The 20629-nt window shown below is 47.1% G+C and overlaps 1 protein-coding gene across 1 annotated transcript; it reads left to right on the top strand.

Moving 5' to 3' along the window:
* The first annotated feature begins 791 nt into the window (after positions 1 to 791).
* Positions 792 to 19024, top strand: LOC125719359 (immunoglobulin superfamily DCC subclass member 3-like). The gene is made up of 15 exons (XM_048994055.1): positions 792 to 807; positions 1254 to 1559; positions 2959 to 3103; positions 4143 to 4273; positions 5821 to 5958; positions 6531 to 6689; positions 12148 to 12313; positions 13059 to 13309; positions 13576 to 13740; positions 13989 to 14177; positions 15270 to 15383; positions 15468 to 15470; positions 16610 to 16739; positions 17804 to 17939; positions 18895 to 19024. Exons 1-15 carry the CDS (start codon positions 792 to 794, stop codon positions 19006 to 19008), a joined length of 2163 nt encoding a protein of 720 aa, XP_048850012.1. The 3' UTR covers positions 19009 to 19024.
* The last annotated feature ends 1605 nt before the right edge of the window (positions 19025 to 20629 follow it).

Consider the following 20629-nt stretch of genomic DNA (forward strand, 5'->3'; position numbering starts at 1 on the left):
AGAAGAATAGCTGGAATGGGGAACGCAGGGGGGCAGATGGCTGCTTCAGGGTAGTGTGATGGCTAAGGGGAGTTTTGGGGAGGGGAGGCCGTCATTGAGCCATTGTCCCTCTCCCACCAAACTCAATAGGAGTCAGCCTAACCTGACCCCTCTCCCAACCCTTCATTGTGCTGGCCGCCAAGGCTCAGTGGCTCTCAACCAATTGTTTGAGTATGTGTGTGTGTGGGTGTGTGTGTGGTTCAGAGGTGTCCCAGATCTGAGACTAAGAAAGCTATCAATCAGACGGGGGGGGGGGGGAATACCAGCTGCAAATCTGCCCCGATGATTCCGCACCCCCCCCACTACACATTCCACATATTCAGTCTTATCCTCCACTGCACCTCCATCAAACACAAACACGACAATTGCACATCTGACCCCGTGGCAAGCCAGTCTGTGAAATTAGCATAGCATGAAAACCCGTTAGAAAATGGCCATACAAGGTGGACCAGTGGAAAAAGGTTGCAGATCCGATTTAGCAACTATAGGGTGTGAGACATGTCAGTGTTTTGGGGGGTCAATCAAGGAAGTCATCTGGATGGACTACAGAGGTTTTGTTGATTGTGCCAAGCTAGAAGCCCAGTGTGGGATTTTTAATAGCCTGAGGAAGCTTATTCTTCTAGGGCAATGTTTCCTAAACGGGTCCTTAGGGATCCCTAGATCGTCCACTGGGAGCTCGGAAGAAGAAAAGGCATGGACTGTCTGGGGGCCTGTTGATAAACGCTGCTGCAGGGGTACGATTCCTGTTTAGGATGGGAGAGTTCCTGGGTGAGAAAAGCCCATGTGCATTTGGCTAGTAGTGAACCCCCCCCCCCCCCCTCAGCTACTCCTGGCTTTGGCTGACCCCGCTGTCTCAGCTGTATGTCGCCTTGGATGAAAGCATCTGCTAAGCGAATGAAAAGTACAGGTACAAGTCATTCTAAGAAAAGAACAGTAACAGGAAGCATTAGGCAAAAATATTGAATAAAAGGTGTGATAATTCTAGAGAGCATTTCCAAAAATGGAGAGGCTGAGTCTTCTTTTGTTTTCACCATGTGCACTTTTGTTTTTCATACTATATGACTTGGGGTATTTTTGGCCCTTATCCTGCTAATGACATTTTCCGTGTCTCTTGCATCATAATCACCATCATCAGCATCACCTTTCTCACCTAACCATCTCTTACAGCATCTGCCATTGCTGATGACACTGACCTGTGTCTCCTCTCCTGGCAGATACGAGCAGGGCCTCAGAACTGGCCTTCCTGGTGGAGCCCAGTGACATCATCGCAGTGAGGGACCGCCCCCTTATTCTGGACTGTCAGGTGGAGGGGGAGGGGCCAATCACTATCACCTGGCGGCGCAATGGCGTGCCAGTGCCCACGGGGCAGCGGGTGAGCGTACTTGCCAACGGGACGTTGCTCATCAGAAACTTCCAGAAACGTGGCGAGAGCAGCGAGCCGGACGCCGGCGAGTACGGCTGTGCTGCTCAGAACCACTTCGGCATGCTGGTCAGCCGCAAAGCCCGGGTCCAGATCGCATGTGAGTGTGGAGCTTCAGGTTTTCACGTCCTACTATATTTGTTAAATAACCTAACAAAATTAACATGGCATGAATCTGAATAATAAACAGTCGGCTCAGGAATCAATGGAGCCCGTCGTAAAAATGAGCAAAAAGTACTGCATAAAATAATCACTGTTCAGCATGTTTTCATGAAAAAAGTATTATTTAAAAAACTATTTCCGTTGTAAAAATTGTTGTATTGAAAACGTAAGCACACGACTCTCCCAAATGCTTGAGCAGAACATTTGAATCATGATGCATATTGTTTTCTGATGCATTCATCATTCATGCCCGTTTTCATGTGGGGTGAGTTGGCTGCTATACCAGTCTAAGGAGTAGCTCTGTTTCTGGTCATTGAGGGCTTTTGTCCCGATCGTCTATGTTGCTTTTCCATAAACTCCCAGCATCCCCCCTGGAAGCCCTTTTGCGGGGGGAGGGGGGCTTTACTCAAAGAACAGCACCATCTCTCTTCAAACCTATAAAGCAGCTGGGGGGGGGGCATGATTAATCCAGCAGAATTATGACCATCCAAAAGCCGTGCTCCCTCCAGGCCAGAGGTTACCATGGCGATGCTCTTTCATTTAAAGTGCCCCCTCCCCCATTATTGATTATGAGAGGGACAAAATTATTAGGACCCCTCAATGTGTTTGCCTGAATAACATTTCAGCCTCTTTTTTCATCTGAGATGAAAAAATTTTTAATTACGGAAGCAAATTGAATCGTATATATTTTTACTTTGTGTATATGTCTTATGGGATTATCCTGTGATAAGTAGTTGGGTTATGCAAATTTGCCCACCCCCCACCTGTCCAATAAAGTGCCATTTACAGCTGCAGCCGTACCATAGATGGATGGACACATAACTGGCATATGATCTGAAAGTAATTAAAATACTGTTTACTCTTTACAATAGCAGTGTTCCACACTATAGGTCCTGGGGGGCCAGAATCCAACACCTTTTATAGATGTGATTTAGGTGTGTTTGAGTGGGGACATCTGCAAATGGTGCTGGTCCAGGACCGAAAGTGGGGAACCCTGTTGGGGAGCTTTAGCCTTTAAAAAATTCTTAGCCCTGTGAAAGTTATTCTTGGATTATTACATCAGAGCCCTGAGTGTGAAAGTGCGGAACCAAAGGGCCAAATGGCCCTTCATATGCTCAGGAGATCATCAGACATGAGTAAGAATCCGTAGTAATGACAGGAGGATCTGCTCACATCTCACTCTGCACATTGTGAAACTAAATGTAGGACAATGAATGCCAGTATTTGTTCAGTTTTGTGTTTTCTAATGATTATAAGAAATGGACACAGCTGTACACTGGTTTATAATGTCACCCCCCCCCCCCCCCCCCCCGCCACGTCTCTTAAATCTCTACCAGCCTTGCCCAAGTTTCACACCCATCCTGAGTCAATGTCAGTGGAAATGGGAGGCGTGGCCCGATTCCAGTGCCAGTTAAATGGGGTCCCAGAGGCCACCATCACCTGGGAGAGGAACCGCACAGCACTGGGCATTCAGGACACAAGGTACTGTGATCACACACACGCACAGCACTGGGCACTCAGGACACAAGGTACTGTGATCACACACACGCACAGCACTGGGCACTCAGGACACAAGGTACTGTGATCACACACACGCACAGCACTGGGCACTCAGGACACAAGGTACTGTGATCACACACACGCACAGCACTGGGCACTCACGACACAAGGTACTGTGATCACACACACGCACAGCACTGGGCACTCAGGACACAAGGTACTGTGATCACACACATGCACAGCATCAGGACACAAGGTACTGTGATCACACACACGCACAGCATCAGGACACAAGGTACTGTGATCACACACACGCACAGCATCAGGACACAAGGTACTGTGATCACACACACGCACAGCATCAGGACACAAGGTACTGTGATCACACACACACACACACGCACACACACACACACACACACACACACACAAAGGCAGTAGGAAAACCCAGGTGCGAGAAATCCTGAGAGATACAGAGCAGATACAGAGCACCACAGAAAATATACAGCCATGCACACACACACAGACCAGAAGCAGAATCATACTGGAACCATTTTGGACAGGTTCACTCTCACTCACTCACTCACTCACTCACACACACACACACACACACATACACAGGTTTTTAATTATGTCTTTGTGGGGACTTTCCATTTATTACTATGGGGAAAACCCAAATCCCAACTATGACAACCTCAACCCCTACCAAGCTCTACCCTAACCATAAATAACCAAACAAAATACAAATCTTTTGGCATTTTTGATTGCAGTAGCAGATTTTTATTATTTATTTTTAATAAAAATGATTGGTCCCCACAATGTAATGCATATCTCCCCCCCATACATATACATTTACACATATACTGTACAGTTAAAAACAAAATATTTAGAATCTCACATCCTTGTGTAAAGACAGAGAGAAAACCAAAGAACAGAGAGACAATGCATCTAATGGCAATAAGATTTACTGTATTGAAAAGACTGCTGCTTAGTCTGACCTATGACCTCACTTCCTGTCCAGGTTCACCCTGCTTCCTGCAGGTGTCCTCCAGATCACAGGTGTACAGCAGGGGGATGCTGGGCTGTACCGCTGTGTGGCCTCCAACATCGCCAACACACGCTACAGTCACGAAGCCCAACTCAATGTCACCAGTGAGTTGTCTATACAGCCTACATATAGGATTCGTGTTTCTGGTTAATTAATAATACGTGTGATATGCATAACAACATTTCAGTGCTCCAAGAGGCTCAGGCCTGACCTAACTCCAACTAAAATGGCTTTTTAACAGAATTACGCATACAGACAGTCCCCAGGTTACGAATGTCCAACTCACGGACACCTTCTACGTACGAACGGACTGCCATACAGCCTATTACAAAAAAAATGAGTTTAATATATACCTGCAAACATTGAGCCACTTCAGAGGTTTATTGGCTTGAGGTATAGCAGGGACAGATTAAGGGTTGTGTGGCCCCTGGGCAAAACGTTCGCGAGGGCCCCCCCACCACCACAACCACCACAATTCAAGGGCCCTTGGCCGCCAAACGCCCTCCCTATAGGGTCAGGGGCCCTTGTAGGCAGAGGATCAAAGAATGTAGGCCCTCTAAAATAGACAAACGAAAATACATTGTTGATAAGCGTTGCAAATTGTTTTGGGCTAGGGGCCCCACGGGCCCCCTGCACCCCAAGGGCCCCTGGGCAGCGGCCCCGCTGGCCCGGTCTGTAATCTGTCCCTGGGTATAGTACAGTGCGGTGTGTACAGTTTGAGGTACAGTACAGTGCGGTGTGTACAGTTTGAGGTACAGTACAGTGCGGTGTGTACTTTTTAAATTAATGTTCTGACTTAATGTTTTACAAATTCAGCCGAAAGACAGATTTGTGGAACAGATGTTGTTCATAACCTGGGGACTCCCTGTATGTGAAAATGGAAAATAAGGAGCCCAAAAGGTCCCGATTTTTCATGTTATATATCCATCATTGTAGATTAAACAATCTACCTATACACACATTTTTTATAACCTTTGCCCTAAGCAGGACCATGCTGAGTCTTCAGAGTTGGCCTTCTTGTTTTGGAAATTATTGAAAGAATAATATTCATTCCAACCACGGACAGACTAGACTGTCCCCCCAGGCCCCCCTAACAACCTCAATGGCCCCCTCTGACTGTAAATCTCACATAGAGGCAGAACTATTACTGACATGATACTTTTATATCCCAGATTTTTATATATACAATCTCATTATGGTGGGAGTTATACTACAAAAATATTTGATACAATACTTATCAAATGTTTCAAAAACAGTTTTGAAATGTAATAGTTTGTAATGTTTTGTAGTCAAGCTATGTTGTTGAGGCATGCATTTAAGGATAAAAAGCATGTTTATGGAACTACTGAAGTGCATAATGGGTATGATATTTGGAGGCTACTTAAATTCCATCATCTACAACTGCTGCAACTGGCGTAGGCAGGCCCTAAGTGTACATTTGGAAAAAGGGGGGTCATGGTCCATTTTTACCTCAGGCCCCAGTGCACAGTTGTTCCGCTACTGATTCAAACTGTTAGTTTTATACTCCAGGATGTGGATAGAGGTTGTTAGTATTAGTGTAGAGTATTATAGCTGTACAGGGCAGTTTGTGCTAAGACGTGCTAATCTGATGGAGTTCCTGTGAGCCTCATGAGGGCCTCCCTCTGTGCAGCCACAGCCTCGCGGATCTATAAGGAGCCCGTGATCCTCTCGGGGCCCCAGAACCTGACCCTCACCGTGCACCAGACGGCCATCCTGGAGTGCATCGCTACCGGGAATCCACGGCCCATTGTGTCCTGGAGTCGACTGGGTACGGTATCCAGCACCAAATCCCAAGATGAAGAACAGTCGGGATCCACACACCAAACTGCAGACCATCTAATATACTAAAGAGCATTTTGGACCCACGGGGCCTTACAGTACTTTTAGGACAAACTGACTCTAATCTAGACCCACACACAAATCTACAGAATCTGACCAGTCAGGATCCATGCATGTCAATACAAACGATATCATATGTATGTCCTGCATATATTACTTGGCACAGAGTAGCTCCCTCTTATTTTCCGATAATTAATCACAGACGATACTAAATGCTGTGTTTTTATTCCGTCATTTTGTGCTATTGTATATTGTTTTTGAATCGCATATGAAGTATATGAAAACTGTCGCGTAAGTACAACACCGGGAATAGTCTGCCAGTGTGGTATGAGTAATATCTATAGTGGTTATTATACTTGGGTGCTATTTCGGCATTTCTGGCACAGTATTCGTATTCCCTTTTCCATTTAATGAATGCTATTGAATGTGCCTGCTGAACCTGGGCATTAGGGCGCACTCTAGTCTTTTCCCCTTACAATGGTACCTCTCGCTGGTCCACAGACGGACGCTCCATTGGCGTGGAGGGCATCCAGGTACTGGGCACGGGCAACCTCATGATCTCCGACGTGTCGCTGCAGCACTCGGGGGTCTATGTGTGTGCTGCCAACCGGCCCGGGACCAGGATGAGGCGAACCGCCCTGGGCCGGCTCGTGGTGCAAGGTGAGTGTGCACGGCAAGCCAAGGGTGAGCTATGGGGACTGCCTGGTTTCTGGAACATTCCTCATTGCTCTCCGCTGACATGTATGAAGAGTGTATTGTCATTTTATGGTTTACATGCTTAAATGGCGTTTATATATGTACCTCTCTCCCTGTATCTAAACATCTAGGTTTTAGCATGAAGAAGTATAAGTTGTCTAAACATACAAAAGCATCACTTTATGTGTGACTTGAGCTTTTATATTGGTTCGCTGTGCTACAGTACCTATTGCTCATACAGTCATTTTATTCACACCCTGCCTGACACCTGAACGGTGTTGCAGAGGCGAGGTCAGATTTGTGTGCTTCTCATTGGTTCATACTGGTAATAACCACTCCCATTGCACAGCTAAGCTCCTCCCCTTTCTATCAGTTTCATGATGAGGGCGGCTTGCTATGGGCAGGACAGAGCACCTAACAAAGCGTGAAATGGACAGATGCGCAGTGCCCGTGGCCGTGTTTGTGTATGCATGTATGTGGCCGGAGGGCTTTAATGAGTACAGGGGTGAGGTTGGGGGGATGGGGGCGGAGCCTGAGCCAGCAGACTGTGTTATAAGCCGTGTTGTAATTGTACGTGTCTCCAATCCCCCTCATCATATAAGGACCTTACAGCATCGCAGACCTGAGGCTCCGTCTCCACCTCCCATTGCATAATTACCCATATACTGATAGGGCTCCAGCTGGGCCCAGCTAATAGACCTTATAGGCTGCAGTAAGACTGCTAGGACTCCAGAAAGTCCATCTATCACCTCACGCTTTCTGTTAATGTACCTGCTTTATATTAGACTGCGAGACTATGAATGCGGCCAATGGCTCATCTAAACACTTCTAAATGGGGATCTGTTTTACGTATTAATATTTAATTGTAATAGTAATCTTCATTTCACTTTGCATATATGTGTGTGTGTGTGTGTGTGTGTGTGTGTGTATCAAAAGTTTTTGTAATATTATTGTCAAAGCTCAAAATCTGCATTATAGTAATCCATGGTATTTTAATACTTTACAGCAGAAACTGGAGCTTCATAAAATGCAAGTAAAAGCCAACTACTTACCTTCTCCAAAAATGTGCTGGTATCTAGTTGGATGGCTAGATGTTCCCAAACCGCTACTCAGGGGCACCCCAGCCGCTCCATGTGTTTTTTTTTTTATTTCACCACCAGCTAACATAATTCACTCAATTTGTTAAAATAACTCAATGAGGTATTAATTACCCAAACAAGGTGCGATAGTAGTCGAGTGAAAAAGTGCATTGGTGTATTAGGAAATTCCGTGGTGAATGTAGGAGAGGTTTTGAAGTGGCCAAGCTGACACACTTTGGCAGATATATTGTCATAGTTTCATACCACCATGAAGATCATTTAGACATTATTTTCTCTGACTATCTAAGACCTTTGCCCAGTACTGTACTGTATGTCTCTCTAGAAAGTAGCACAAATATGTATTACAGCATGTATATGTGTACGTTTTATGTGTGAGGATTTCAGCATGTCTGTTCACTCCTCTGTCAGCTGACCTGACCCCACCAATCGATAGCCAGTGGGTAGGACGGGCCGTTCCGCTGAGTGCTGCTAAACATATTCATTCATTTATTGATTGATTTCTGGAGGCTGACAAAGAGTCTGGGTTCTGCCTGTATTTCCTGCCTTGGGGCCTTCTGTGCCTCTTCCAATTGTCACTGATTACCCATAGTGCCACCTGGATGCACCCCACCCCCCCCTCTAGGCTGTTACACTTAAGCTCCTCTCCACACTGCTGTTTACCTTCAGGCTCTTGTCCCATCATTACGCACGAAGGTACTGATTCCAGCATCACTCCAGACACACATACTATCCAGTCAGTAATAGGTCAGCCAGACAAAGTCCAGTACTAACAAGCTGAAAGGAGCCGTATCGCTGCCTATCGTAGCGGAGTTGGACAAGCACAGTAGTCCTGTTAAACGTCGTAGCTGAGTTTTAACCGTAGTTCGACTTAGCCGTGCATGTAAACGTACTGAGTGTGACTGCATTCATCCCTGCTTCCGAGTCTCGAATTGCATTATCAATCATCATTATCGTCGCTGGAAGTGCAGCCTGGTCAGTGCTGATGTGTGTGTCCGTAGGATGTCTCTGCATGTCCATTTTAACTTTAACTTCTCTCTGTGTGGAATGAGGTATGTTTGGTTGTTTGGTCACGTCCCTGGGACAAAGCTGTGAAGACCTGTTAGTTTCTGCACTTTTTTCTGTATCCAAATGAGCAAATGAGTATCAGTCTGGGTCAGGTTTTGTTCATTTGCCCTGCAATCTGGGGGGAGTGTGTGGGGGGGGGGGTGGGGGTGAGGTCGGCTGTTTCACACACTTCTCACCCTGCCCCCTGTGCCCCCCGGGCCTGGCCCAGTCTGCTGCCTTGGTCTTGAACCTGTGCGGTGGTGTTGGGGGGGGGTTGAAAGGCGTGGCACAGGCCAGCTTGTGTGTGTAGTGTCCAGACCAGATGCAAGGCGGACAATGGGAGGCAAAATGACTTAGAGCACAGGAGCGAGAGGGGCGGCGTGTCGTGCAAAGGGGCACCTTTCACCTCTAACCCCTGACCTTCCCTCAGCGGGACAAGAGAGAGGGGTGGGGCCAGCTGGGCCCGGGAAGGGACCCGCAGCCCTCAGTCCGGTTGGGTCTGCTGAGAAGATTGATGGACCTTGACAGATGAGGGTGGACATCCCCCACTCCCCTTTGACACCCTGGCCCACGGGGACGGCTTTTTTTCACAGCTGGTGGTCATGCTGGGGGGGGGGGGAGAGAGCTAAGGACCAATAAGGGACGGACACAAAGGAAGAGGGGTCATTGTGTGTGACAGCAGACGTTCTTCAAAAAAGCAGCCAAATCAGTTTTAAATACTTATTATAACATTTATATTATCAGAGGAAGTAAATAAATAAAATAAAATAATGTTTACTACATTAAGTATGCCAAAAAACACATTATGTACCTCTGGATAACTACATATTGATTGCATAATATATCAGAATTTAGGATTACCTCATTAATTAGTTCAGTGGGGTTCCTGGTCTATAAAAAAGGCAACAAACATGCATATTATATACTTTTAATTGCAGCTGAACCGTTAAGGAATGGAGGGTACGGATTGCCAAGGACAGGAAGCATCTCCTGACTTGCTTGCAGTGACCAGATACTGCCTTAGCTACCCTTTGATCTGCGACCCAGACACTGCTGGTCACCTTTCGCAGTTGGAGGACAGGCTGCCCTTTGTCACAGACTGTCCAGAGCCCTTAAGACAAGCATTACAATGGAAAAAAAACACTATTTGAAGGCATTAGTCCAGCTCCACTGGCCACAAGCTCTCCTTTCCAAAATAGTTAATTATCAGAAATTGCAAAGTACGTGGTGTGTGACTCTGTGTATGAGCCTGTGCATATATAACCATAATATATATGGTGTTCTGCAGTGTTTCGTATAACTTTTGCTCCATAACTATCTTGTTACTATTCATTCACTGGGAACAAAACCTGGCAGCACTTCTACTCACTTAACTAAAAGTGGGATCTCCGCAGCTGTATCCCTGTGTATTAGCTGCCTCCCTTGTAAATATAGCGCCCCCTATCTGTGACCCACCAGCTGTGTGCTTTACACATGTGCGCTCCCTGTTCCTTGTGCAGCACAGTGAGCTTGCTGCCTGTCTCTCCCTCGGCCCTCCTGCCCCAGCTCAGGGCGGAGCTGCTATCTACAGATTCACAGCTATAGCCAGTGACACTGATCTTCTAGTGACTAACTATTGCACGAAGCTCATTGATTAGGCTGTCATAGTGTCACTTTGAAGATTAGACCCTCTGAAGGAAGGTGTTACAGCAGTACTGAGGGATAACTCGGCAATAATATTGATGGCGGTTCTGCATTAATAGTGATCGCAGGCTTCCGAATAAGGACAACAGGAAAGTAATGCCCTGTAACAGACAATATGACCAGCAAGATAAGGCCTCCAAATGATCCACACGTCCACCATGGGGGGGGGGGGGGGGGGGGGGGGGGCAACTGAGGTGAGGGTAAAGACAGACGGGCAGAGAAGCGTATCTGTATAGCAAAGGGACCACAGCGAGCTGTAGACTGTGATGCATAATGATATGTGAACAGCTGCAAGTGTTTTTAACTGAGATCAGTAGTTAAAGAAGCTCAGTTTTGTTTAGGTATAAAACAGAAACTGTTGTCTGATATTACAAAAATAAATGCAGGTTTAAAATGCGCGGGAAATGTGCAGTTAAAAAGCCACTTTCTACTTTTTTGTCTAAGACATCTGCTTCTCATTTGCAAGCCTATATGTTCAGAAATGCTACAATTAGCATTAAAACAGCAGCAGCGATTCCTGTATGCAAACAGCATATCACACTGCCAATGCCCTGAAGTCCGAAAACCACTATAATTTCAAACCCAAGACCAAAAGGTAGCAGTGTTTAGTAAAATGTAACCACTTTCTGGATCATGTTTGCCTCAAAAATCAATTTTTCCCTTAATAACTGGAACTGGAACCCAGCTGATGAGAGCTGTTATTGCACCACTGATTAATGGTTCCCTATTGAAAGGGGCCTCTTGATGATCCTTGACCCTAACCCCTAGAAACCCCAAACCGCCCCTCCCCCGGACCTCTTCCCCAAGCCCTTTCAGTAGGCCATAAGCAGGGGGCTGTATCCAGGTTCACCCATGTTCACGGCTGCTGGGCAGGGCTCTGACACCCCCCACGTCTGTGCTCTGTGGGTGCACTGATTGGACAGCGGCCTGAATGTGGCCTGGCCCGATAGGATCGATCGCTCTGACGTACTGGAAGAGCTGCCAATGCACCTGATTGTCCGTATGTTTAGCTATGCATTTGCTAGTGTTTTGCCCTTCTTTTCCATCCATCCATCCATCCATCCATCCATCCATCCATCCATCATCTTCCGCTTAATCCAGAATTTATTCTTTTTTGAATAAATATTTCTCAGAAAGATTCTTTCTCCTGTTAAATCCTGAACCGTGCTGAGGAGATGTTTCATTATGTTGACTGGCCTGACACACTGGTCTCTAAGCAGATTCCTCCTACACGTTACTGGACGAGTGAACATGGGCCGCTGTCTAATCTGCCCGGTTCGCAAAAGAATGGATGGATTAACTTTCCGCTTTAGCTGCTATCGTGCCTCACACAGATTTCTCCTATAAAAACGCCATAACATCGACGCGAGCTTTCTGTATTCATCCCTCTGGGCTGGCTCTCTCGCTTTTACCAGAAGTGTCAGGGGCTCCCAAACACTGGTGTACGTGCTGAGGTTGGAAATTAATTTGAAAACTGAGTAGTGCCGTCTGGGTTGTAGCGTATGAACCGCAGTCTGCACTTTTTAGTTAATTATCAGGCGTCTATACTGGTTATTTCTATCATGTCACGTCGAAATACCATTTCTGACTTTCAGCTCCCCCAGAGTTCCTGCAATGGCCGCAGTCTGTCTCCAAGCCAGCAGGGGGCAGTGCAGTGTTCACCTGTGTGGCTCAGGGTGTCCCAGAGCCTCACCTGATCTGGCTGAAGAATGGAAAGATCCTCACACCAGGAGACAATGTCAAGATCACTAACAATAACAGGTACAATATGGCTATCAGCTTTGAGGCTGATTTCTTCTTCATGTTTGACTAATCCTGTCAAACACATAAATACTGTTTTAGAATCACTCATTCTGTCATTCAGTACAGTGCTGCAAGGGTGGGTGGAATCTACTGTCAGCAGCACAGGGCACTAACGTAGTATTTAGATAAACCAGCTCATCACACTGCAGCAGGAAACCCTCAAGACTCATGGGAACATGAGCATGCAGATTGCGATCTTTTGAGGGTGTGAGACAAGAGTGCGAGTCGGTTTAGTCTATTTTTATGATTTACTCAGTAACCCCAATATTTACTAATAACTTCTAGTTTTTAGGGGTTTTGCGAATAATAGCGCGATAATAGTGAACTTGTAAAATAACACTCTTGTAAAATATTTTTTTAGTGAGATTGGCTGTCAGAATTTCTGTGTTTGTAAATGATATCTTTTAGCAAGAAGCCAACGTAATCTGGTTGCCATTTACTGCATATATAATTTCGGAAACGTATAAGGAATTGACGCTATTTTAAATTGTTTCAGTCATAATTGTACAGTTTCTCTACTTGGCCACACGATGTCAGTGTTGATCGCTGTACAGATTTTAACCCGGTGTCAGTAAAAAATCTGTTATTGCATAAAATTCAAAATACTGCATCGACAATATTGTATGCTTCAGTTATTGATGGAGAGGTACAGTTCTTATGATGCGTCTGCCTTGCTCCCCGTGCTTGTAATTCCCTACCCCAGTACCCTTGCTGTAACACGTATCACATCTGAAGACGAGGCCATATACCAGTGCATCGCAGAGAACAGCGCGGGTACCAACCAGGCCAGCGCCCGCCTGGCCGTCTCGCTGGCCAAGGAGCTGCCTGACTCCCCGCAGGACCTGACAGCCGTCGTGTTGTCCGCCATGGCTCTGCAGCTCCGCTGGGCACAGCCCCCGCCCGAGATCACAGACGGCATCATCGGATACGTGCTGCACATCCGCAAGATCGGCGGTGAGAGTCCCAGCGCTCCGACGTGCTGTTCCTAATTCATCACATATGCAACCTGTGAATGGGCGCAGGGGATGCATCCAAAAATGAAATAATTGCTGTGAATAATGACAGGGCGCAAATGTAGTATGGGATAAATGTGGAATTTATTGGAACAGCTTAAGTCTCCATAGTGATAAAACCGTCGGCCTTTTCATCAGACGACTGCACCCCTGCCATTGCCCTGATAGCTGACAGGCACATCTCTCTGCCACTGTGTCCTACCGCAGAGCCAGATACTAAGGAGCTGCAGGAGGCCGTAAGCAAGACCACCTTCCACCATGACTTCAACAACCTGGAATCCGCAACCACTTATTCCATCTACGTCAAAGCCTACTCACCACTGGGAGCAAGCCAGAAGTCCAGCACTGTCATTGCTACAACACTAGGGGGCGGTAAGTAGAAAAGTGGTATCAGTGAACTGATTCGCTTGAGACAATTCATGATTGTGTTTAGTGGGTGGATGCAGTCATTCTGCCCCCAGCAAAGTGCCTGCACTCATTTTCACTGAGGGTTTAAATTGTGATTTGTGTTACTGTGGTATATGTATACTTTGGTAAACTCTCCCTTTTCTGTCTGTCTTTCTTCTGCCCTTACATCCTTCTCCATGTGCTGCTCACCTTCTGCTCCCAAACCGCCTCAGTGCCCAGCGCCCCCACCTTCTTTACCAAGGTGCTCAATTCCACGACTGTGCAGATCTTCTGGGAGCTGCCCAGCAAGCCGGGCAAGGTGGAGGGCTTCAAGCTCTCTTACCGCAAGGTCCCACAGCCAGACTTCCAGGCTCCACACCTGCTGCCCTGCCATGTCAACACCCACACCCTGTCCCACCTCGGTCAGTACTACAATAGCTACACCCTGTTCTACCTCAGTCAGTACTGCAAATGCTACACCTTGTCCCACCTTGACCAGTACTGCAATAGCTACGCCCATAGGCCGAAATTTCTTTTCACTGTTGGGGGGGGGCAATACACAGAAAAATTTCTCAAGAGAATTTTCTGAGGGGGACACAAAAGATACTTGTAATAAATGTAAATAGAGGAAACCCTTATAACTATTATACATTCCACATAACTGATCAGCTTAAGGTTAGCATGTTCAAAGGTTTTAAATACATTATGAAGTAATTACATTCATTCTGTTCTTATGAAGACGATCAAATTGCCTTTCATAACACTGGGGACATATTTTTACTTGCATTTGGGTCGATCATATGTCTGTTTTCCTTTTTGCCATTTTGCCTGGCTGACAAAACACAACATGCAGGTTATTTACAGTAGGAGAGAAGCAACACCCATTAATTAGCTAATAAAGCTGAAGATTCACCTATGAGGTACTGGAGCAAACAAGATGCAGATTGGTTACAAATGCAAATGTGTGTTATTCTACTGAGTGGTAGAAGTAAAGAAACGTGTTTGACACACCCACGCTTTTAAGTGAACATTTGCAGAGTAGCTACCTACTGGTGGTCAGCCACCACTGTGCCACAGACACTCATATTGGGCTAATATGTGTGGTAGTGGGATCGGCAGGGGGCAAACCACTGTGAGGGGGAGGGGGGACGAAATCTTTCCAGACTTAAAAATGCATTGTTTTGCATTTATAATTTGCACAAGTGCTTCCAATATATATTATTAAATTATTTTAAATTACATATTTAGGTTTCCAATAATACACTCATATTATGAAGTATCATGAAGGGGGGGTCCTGAGCCTTCTGTCCCCCCCCCCCCCCAGAATTATGCACCTGTCCCACTTCAGTCAGCACTCCAATAGCGACAGCCTGTCCCACCTCGATAGTATCTTGTACTGCTGGCTTCGATCCATCCAACTTTAAAGTTCAGGCACACAGTGCCAGGTGTGGGTAGGTTCTGAATGGTCACATACAGATCTCTGATTGGAGGGTGGGGGCGACTTTTATCTGTAGACTCTGGAGCCATTTATGAGGTCAAGCTGGTGGCGTTCAATGGCAATGGCGAAGGGAACTGCTCCAAACGCCTGGTCTCCCTGACGGAGGATGGGACCAGTGCCAAGGCCAACGGTAAGAGTAAGACTCGCCATTGAAATGCATCACCCCGACCATGTCACTCTCAGTCCGCCATCGAGGAGCTTTTGTCGGCTGTAGCAGGTGGAGCATGCAGTCCGAGACCAAAAGTTCTGTATTTATTACAGTCTTACGCCTAATCCAGAGACTGCTGGGTAAAAAAAGGTCAAACAGACCCAGCAGGGCACAGTGTGAAAGATGGAGTGCGATGCAGGGCAGCGACCTCTCGGGTGCACACAGTGGGGCGCCGTGCCGAGGCAAATATCTCAGAGCAGTGCTGATGTCATTGGAGGGCGGATGGCAGGATGCATGCTGGGAGAATGGTGCGAATTTGCTCACCCACCGCGATCGGTGTGCGAGTTTGGGGGAGGTATCATTGTGTGTGCAGTGCTGTCACAGCGTCATGTCTCCCTCCCCACTGATGTGTGTTTAATGTTCCAGAATTCACAGTATCTGTGTGAGGCAGCCGTGTGCTTTTTGATGTCAGGGGTTCAGTGGTTTTTTTTACACTTCCCTGGTCCCTTTATGCAGGTCATTATCGATCTTGGCGTGACAGGGGAGGGGCAGGCAGCTCCTTAGTGACACCCTGCATGTCATTGTGTCAAACACAGGGATTAAAGCCTCCCTTTCACAGTGCCTCCTGGTTTGCGAGAAGGTTCCGCTTTTCAGGACCCCACTGATGTTCAGAAACATCCATGGCGGCCATCATGTACAAAATGGTTTAGGACATAGAATTGACTTCATGCAGCCTTTGTCATGTCTCTGCATGACCACCAGAGGGAGGCTCCGGTCACTCTCAGAAATTATTTAATGTTTACAGGAGATCACGCCTGAGTATTGTTGGACATTTTTTGTGTAGATACTGATATTCCTTTTTTTTCCTTTTAACATGCTGTGTAACAGTGTAGTTTAATTGGTTGCAACACCTGTGATTTTTTTTCCGACTGACCAGTAATGTCTAAAGAGCAGTGGTTCTGCAGGTTATGACTCCGTGTTTGTGATCCAAAGGTTGCTGGTTCAAATCCCTTGGATTTTACCGTTGGGCCCTTCAGAACGGCTGTTAATTCCAGCTTCTCCGAGGACTAGCTCGATTTCTCAGTTTTACAGCGCTTTGGATAAACTTGTCGGCTTATTAAATGTAATGTAACGTCTCAGAGGCCCTGTTTGTAGCTCTAGCTGCGCTTCTATAACAGGGTCTTTTTCCCTCCTTGGGGTTCCCACAGGTAGAGAAGGACCCTGTAACTGCCGGCAGGAGGGCGAGGGCTCGGTGGCGGGCATCGTGGTGGGCATCCACATCGGCATGGCCTGCATCATCTTCTGCGTGCTATTTCTCATGCTGGGCTATCGCCGCAGGTAAGGGCAGCACTCGCTCCACCCTGGAGGGGGGCATCTTATCCAACCCGGGGGGATACTTTGATCCACTGGCCAGCTGGCTGCTTACCTCGTATCACATGACTAGCCTGGCATTCACTGGAACCCAGAAATCTGTGGCTCTGACGCGAGGGTCCATGTGGCCCACTAGGGGTGACTCTCATTTTAAGCGAATGAGTAGTTGGAGCGTACAGTATCCCTGCTGAGACGGGCCACATGACACAAAGGCACCATTTAAAAAGCTGCAGCGTGTGCGATTGGGACACAGCTAGACATATTCTGATTTTCTTACAATTTATGGACTGCATCTATTTGATATGTGTCTGTTTGTCACTTAGGTTAGCTGGTGGCATTAACCTTAAGGACATTCGCTTCTAATCTTAAGTTTGGTGGTTTGTATATGACAGATGGAGCCATATTGCAGATCTACTGAATAAAATTCTTCGCCATCATTAAGTGCTCTGCTAAGTGTTTTGTATTGCACTACTGTTCATCCTGGACTCTCTCGTTTTGTACTCCATGTCCCTTATCGCTGTGTGCAGCTGCCCCCTACTATCCCCTATCCTGGCAGGAGAATCTCAATGTGTTCTTCCGAACATGTGATGATAAAACTTGAAACATGAAACCTTCATACATTGAGCTACATGAATAAGTACACAATAAACTGCATAGTAAGCAACAGGAAATGCATTACACGGCTTTGCATCCTTTGGAGGTCCCACTGGTATAAATGACGACAGAAGCACCTAAGACCTAACCGGGTCTCCGCATAGAGTAGCTGTAGTCTTTCCCTCTGGAGTAATCCTATCCCATGTGTAGCAGATGCCTCCTTGTGTTTAACTGTGTTAGAATTGTAATCTTGATGCAGGAGGTAAAGGCATTTTCCTGCTGCCTGGCAGCCTGCTTGGGATCACTTATGCGTCACTAATCCTCACATCCTGGCGTTAAACCAGAGTTCTGTTCTCTCTGCCTCTGGGGTTTCACCAAACACTTGCCAATACTGCAGAGTCCGGTGCCAGTGAGTTCATTTTGTACCCATTCCCCAGTCGTTTCTGCAGGAAAGGGACCCAGGACAGCTGGTCTGTTCCCCGGGGCGATGACGCAGGCCACCACCGGCACAGCAACGGGGGTCCCAAAGAGGCGGTGCCACGCCTGGCTGGCACCGTGGAGTTAGAGCCTCAGGTGGGAAGAGCGTTTAAGGCTACGTCCCCACTGCTGTGTTTTTCTTTCAAAATGCAGACATTAGTCCCCGTTTTTGCCGTTCATCCGCACTACACTGGAGTTTTCACAGCCATGTCCAGAAAGTGAAAATCCAGACCATGATTTACTTTCAACCAACCACTTGAGCATAAAGAGTCACAGACACAGATACTCATCTGGTTAGTTGAAAGTAAATCATGGTCTGGATTTTCACTTTCTGGACCTGAAATTGCCACCTCTGACTTCGGGAAATTCCATTTTAGAGTTTCCGTATGGATGAGTGAAAATGGAGACTTTTGAAAACGCAGACTTTACAAGTGCCATAATTGGTCCCTGCTTCTCACATGGCCCATCCCTGATTGGATCCCACTTACAACCTCTCATTGCCTGATTGGTCACCTAGTCGTCCTACACTGAAGTAAACAGTGTTCCAGCATGCCAGATATGCAGGAGCTGTTTTCAAAGGCGCTTTCCCTGTTGCTGATTGTATCTAAGCTACATAGCGTGTCACACAGGTGACTGCTGCAGATTTGCAAAAATATAAACTAATTTGTGTAAATGCACAAATGCCCTGTGTAGGATATTATCCAGATCATATACATTTTTGCTAGTTTCTGGGTGGGTGGAAATACTTTTGGTTTGAAAACATGGCAGCGTGGACGTGGGCTAGACGGCTTTTTGTGATGGTACTTTGGGCGGCTGAGTGCCCGTGTTTGCGCTACATTAGTAAGCAGTCAGTTTTGATATGATTTTGCATCGTCTGTGGTTGTCGGGTTAGGAGTAGCACGTGAATGTCAGTTATTCTCATTACGTCTTTTTCTTTTTAGAAAGGCAAGTACTGCAGTTTCAGCAACTTGTGAAGCTATTAGGCCCCGGCAGTATGACAACCGACTGTGACAGATCTTTGGAATGAATCTGCCTCCTTTCTCTTCTGCAGAGCTGCGTCTCCTCCGGGCACTGTGACGAGCGCCGGGGTGTAACCCAGCCTGCTCAGTGCCAGGTCCTCGTCGAGCAGCACCCAACCAACCTGCCAGGGACGGGCATCAGTTAACCGGACCCATTCACCCCCCCCCCCCCCCCCCCAGCCCCTCACCCCCTCACCCCTCACCACACCAACCCAGGTCACCATTGCCGGCTCCCCCATTCTCACCTGCCCAGCCTTAGTGCCCCCCCAGTATGGGGGTGGGGGGGCAACTTTTGCCTTGTAGTCATCTCAATAAGCTGCTAAAAGACTGACGCAGACCGCAGACAGAAGCTGGCGGTAGGTGCCGTGACCCCCCCAGTCTGGCTTCTGGAATGTATGCGTGTTACTGAGGTCATCTGTGTGCACACGGCACCATGTCTCCCACCCCCCCACCCCGCCCTGGAACCAAAGCAAGGCTGCCGTCACCTCCTGTTTCCATGGATGCCAGCATGGATACATGGAAATACTGTTCCTGATAAGTCAAGCTAAGCATGGTACAGTGTTTTATACTGATCGTCTGTTGTATGTTACTACATGAGCCTCCCTATAACCAAAATATTTATTTCAATGGCTCCATGTGGTAATATTACAATGTTATGTGCTGTTCAGTGAGACTCCTTCAAATACAGGACAGAAGCCTTAGAGATTGTGCAGGCTTATGCAGGTCCAAGCCTAGTCCCTGGATGAGAACTTCCATCACCGAGAACGGTCTGACAGGCTGTGACGCCACATGTGTAGACTGCCGTACCAAAAATGGCGGACTCAGTAGTCTGGACTGACTCCGGAGGTGGTCGTGCTACATCTTAGAGGGTTTAGGTGACCACACCCCCTCGCATCTCCTGCGTGCAGCATAATGCATGGTACCACACAGACTGACAGGGGTGTGAAACCCATAGATGTTTTTCACCATTTCCACCCCAAGGAAGGCTTTTCTGGAGGAATAGTGGATGTAAACCCTTCCCTTGGTGCTGCCAGGATCTGCCCCCCCCCACCCAACCCAAAAAGATCTATACATCCAAAGATAGCTACCTCAACCTGACGAGAGCTTTGAAGCCGTTGAAGTGCTTGCCCGTAATGCTGCTGCTCAAGCAGGCCTACCTCTACCCGAGCCATTGACCCTCCTGGTCCTTTTACTACCGCTTCGCCTGACCCTGCCACCAGCATGCAGGAGCCTGGTCTGGATGGAGCCACCTGCTGCATAGCCCTGCTCCATGGTCACACCGTATCCCCACCTCCCACCTGCTCATCTCACCTGGTCTGATACGATTCTTCCCACTGAGCACAGCACACACTCTCGCCGTCGCTCCAGTATCGGAGGTATGTCAGGTTGCCAGGTTGTAAAGGTGTCTCTTTATGCTCCCTGGAATCTTCTCCCTCCATCGGTCATTGAGAGCTTGGCCATGGATTTGGCCTAAAGGGGTCAAAACTGCTTTGATAATGGGAGCAGACCAGAGAAACGTCCACGAAACACCATTTCGAAACAACAAAGAACAAACCAAATTCAAGAATGAATATAAAATGGTTGGCTGATTTGTTTATGCAGCTACCCGCAGCTAAAAAGTGCCACACTGTTGTGTCATAGGCTGCATGTTAGCATCAGTTTACCCACAACCCCAATGTGCTTTAATTACAAAAAAGATGGAAAGAATGAGCCATAAGAAACCGCTACTTCACGTCAAAAAGATCCACCATAGGATGAGTTTTCTGA

The sequence above is a fragment of the Brienomyrus brachyistius genome, chromosome 23 (genome assembly GCF_023856365.1).
Source record: "Brienomyrus brachyistius isolate T26 chromosome 23, BBRACH_0.4, whole genome shotgun sequence".
Taxonomy (NCBI): domain Eukaryota; kingdom Metazoa; phylum Chordata; class Actinopteri; order Osteoglossiformes; family Mormyridae; genus Brienomyrus; species Brienomyrus brachyistius.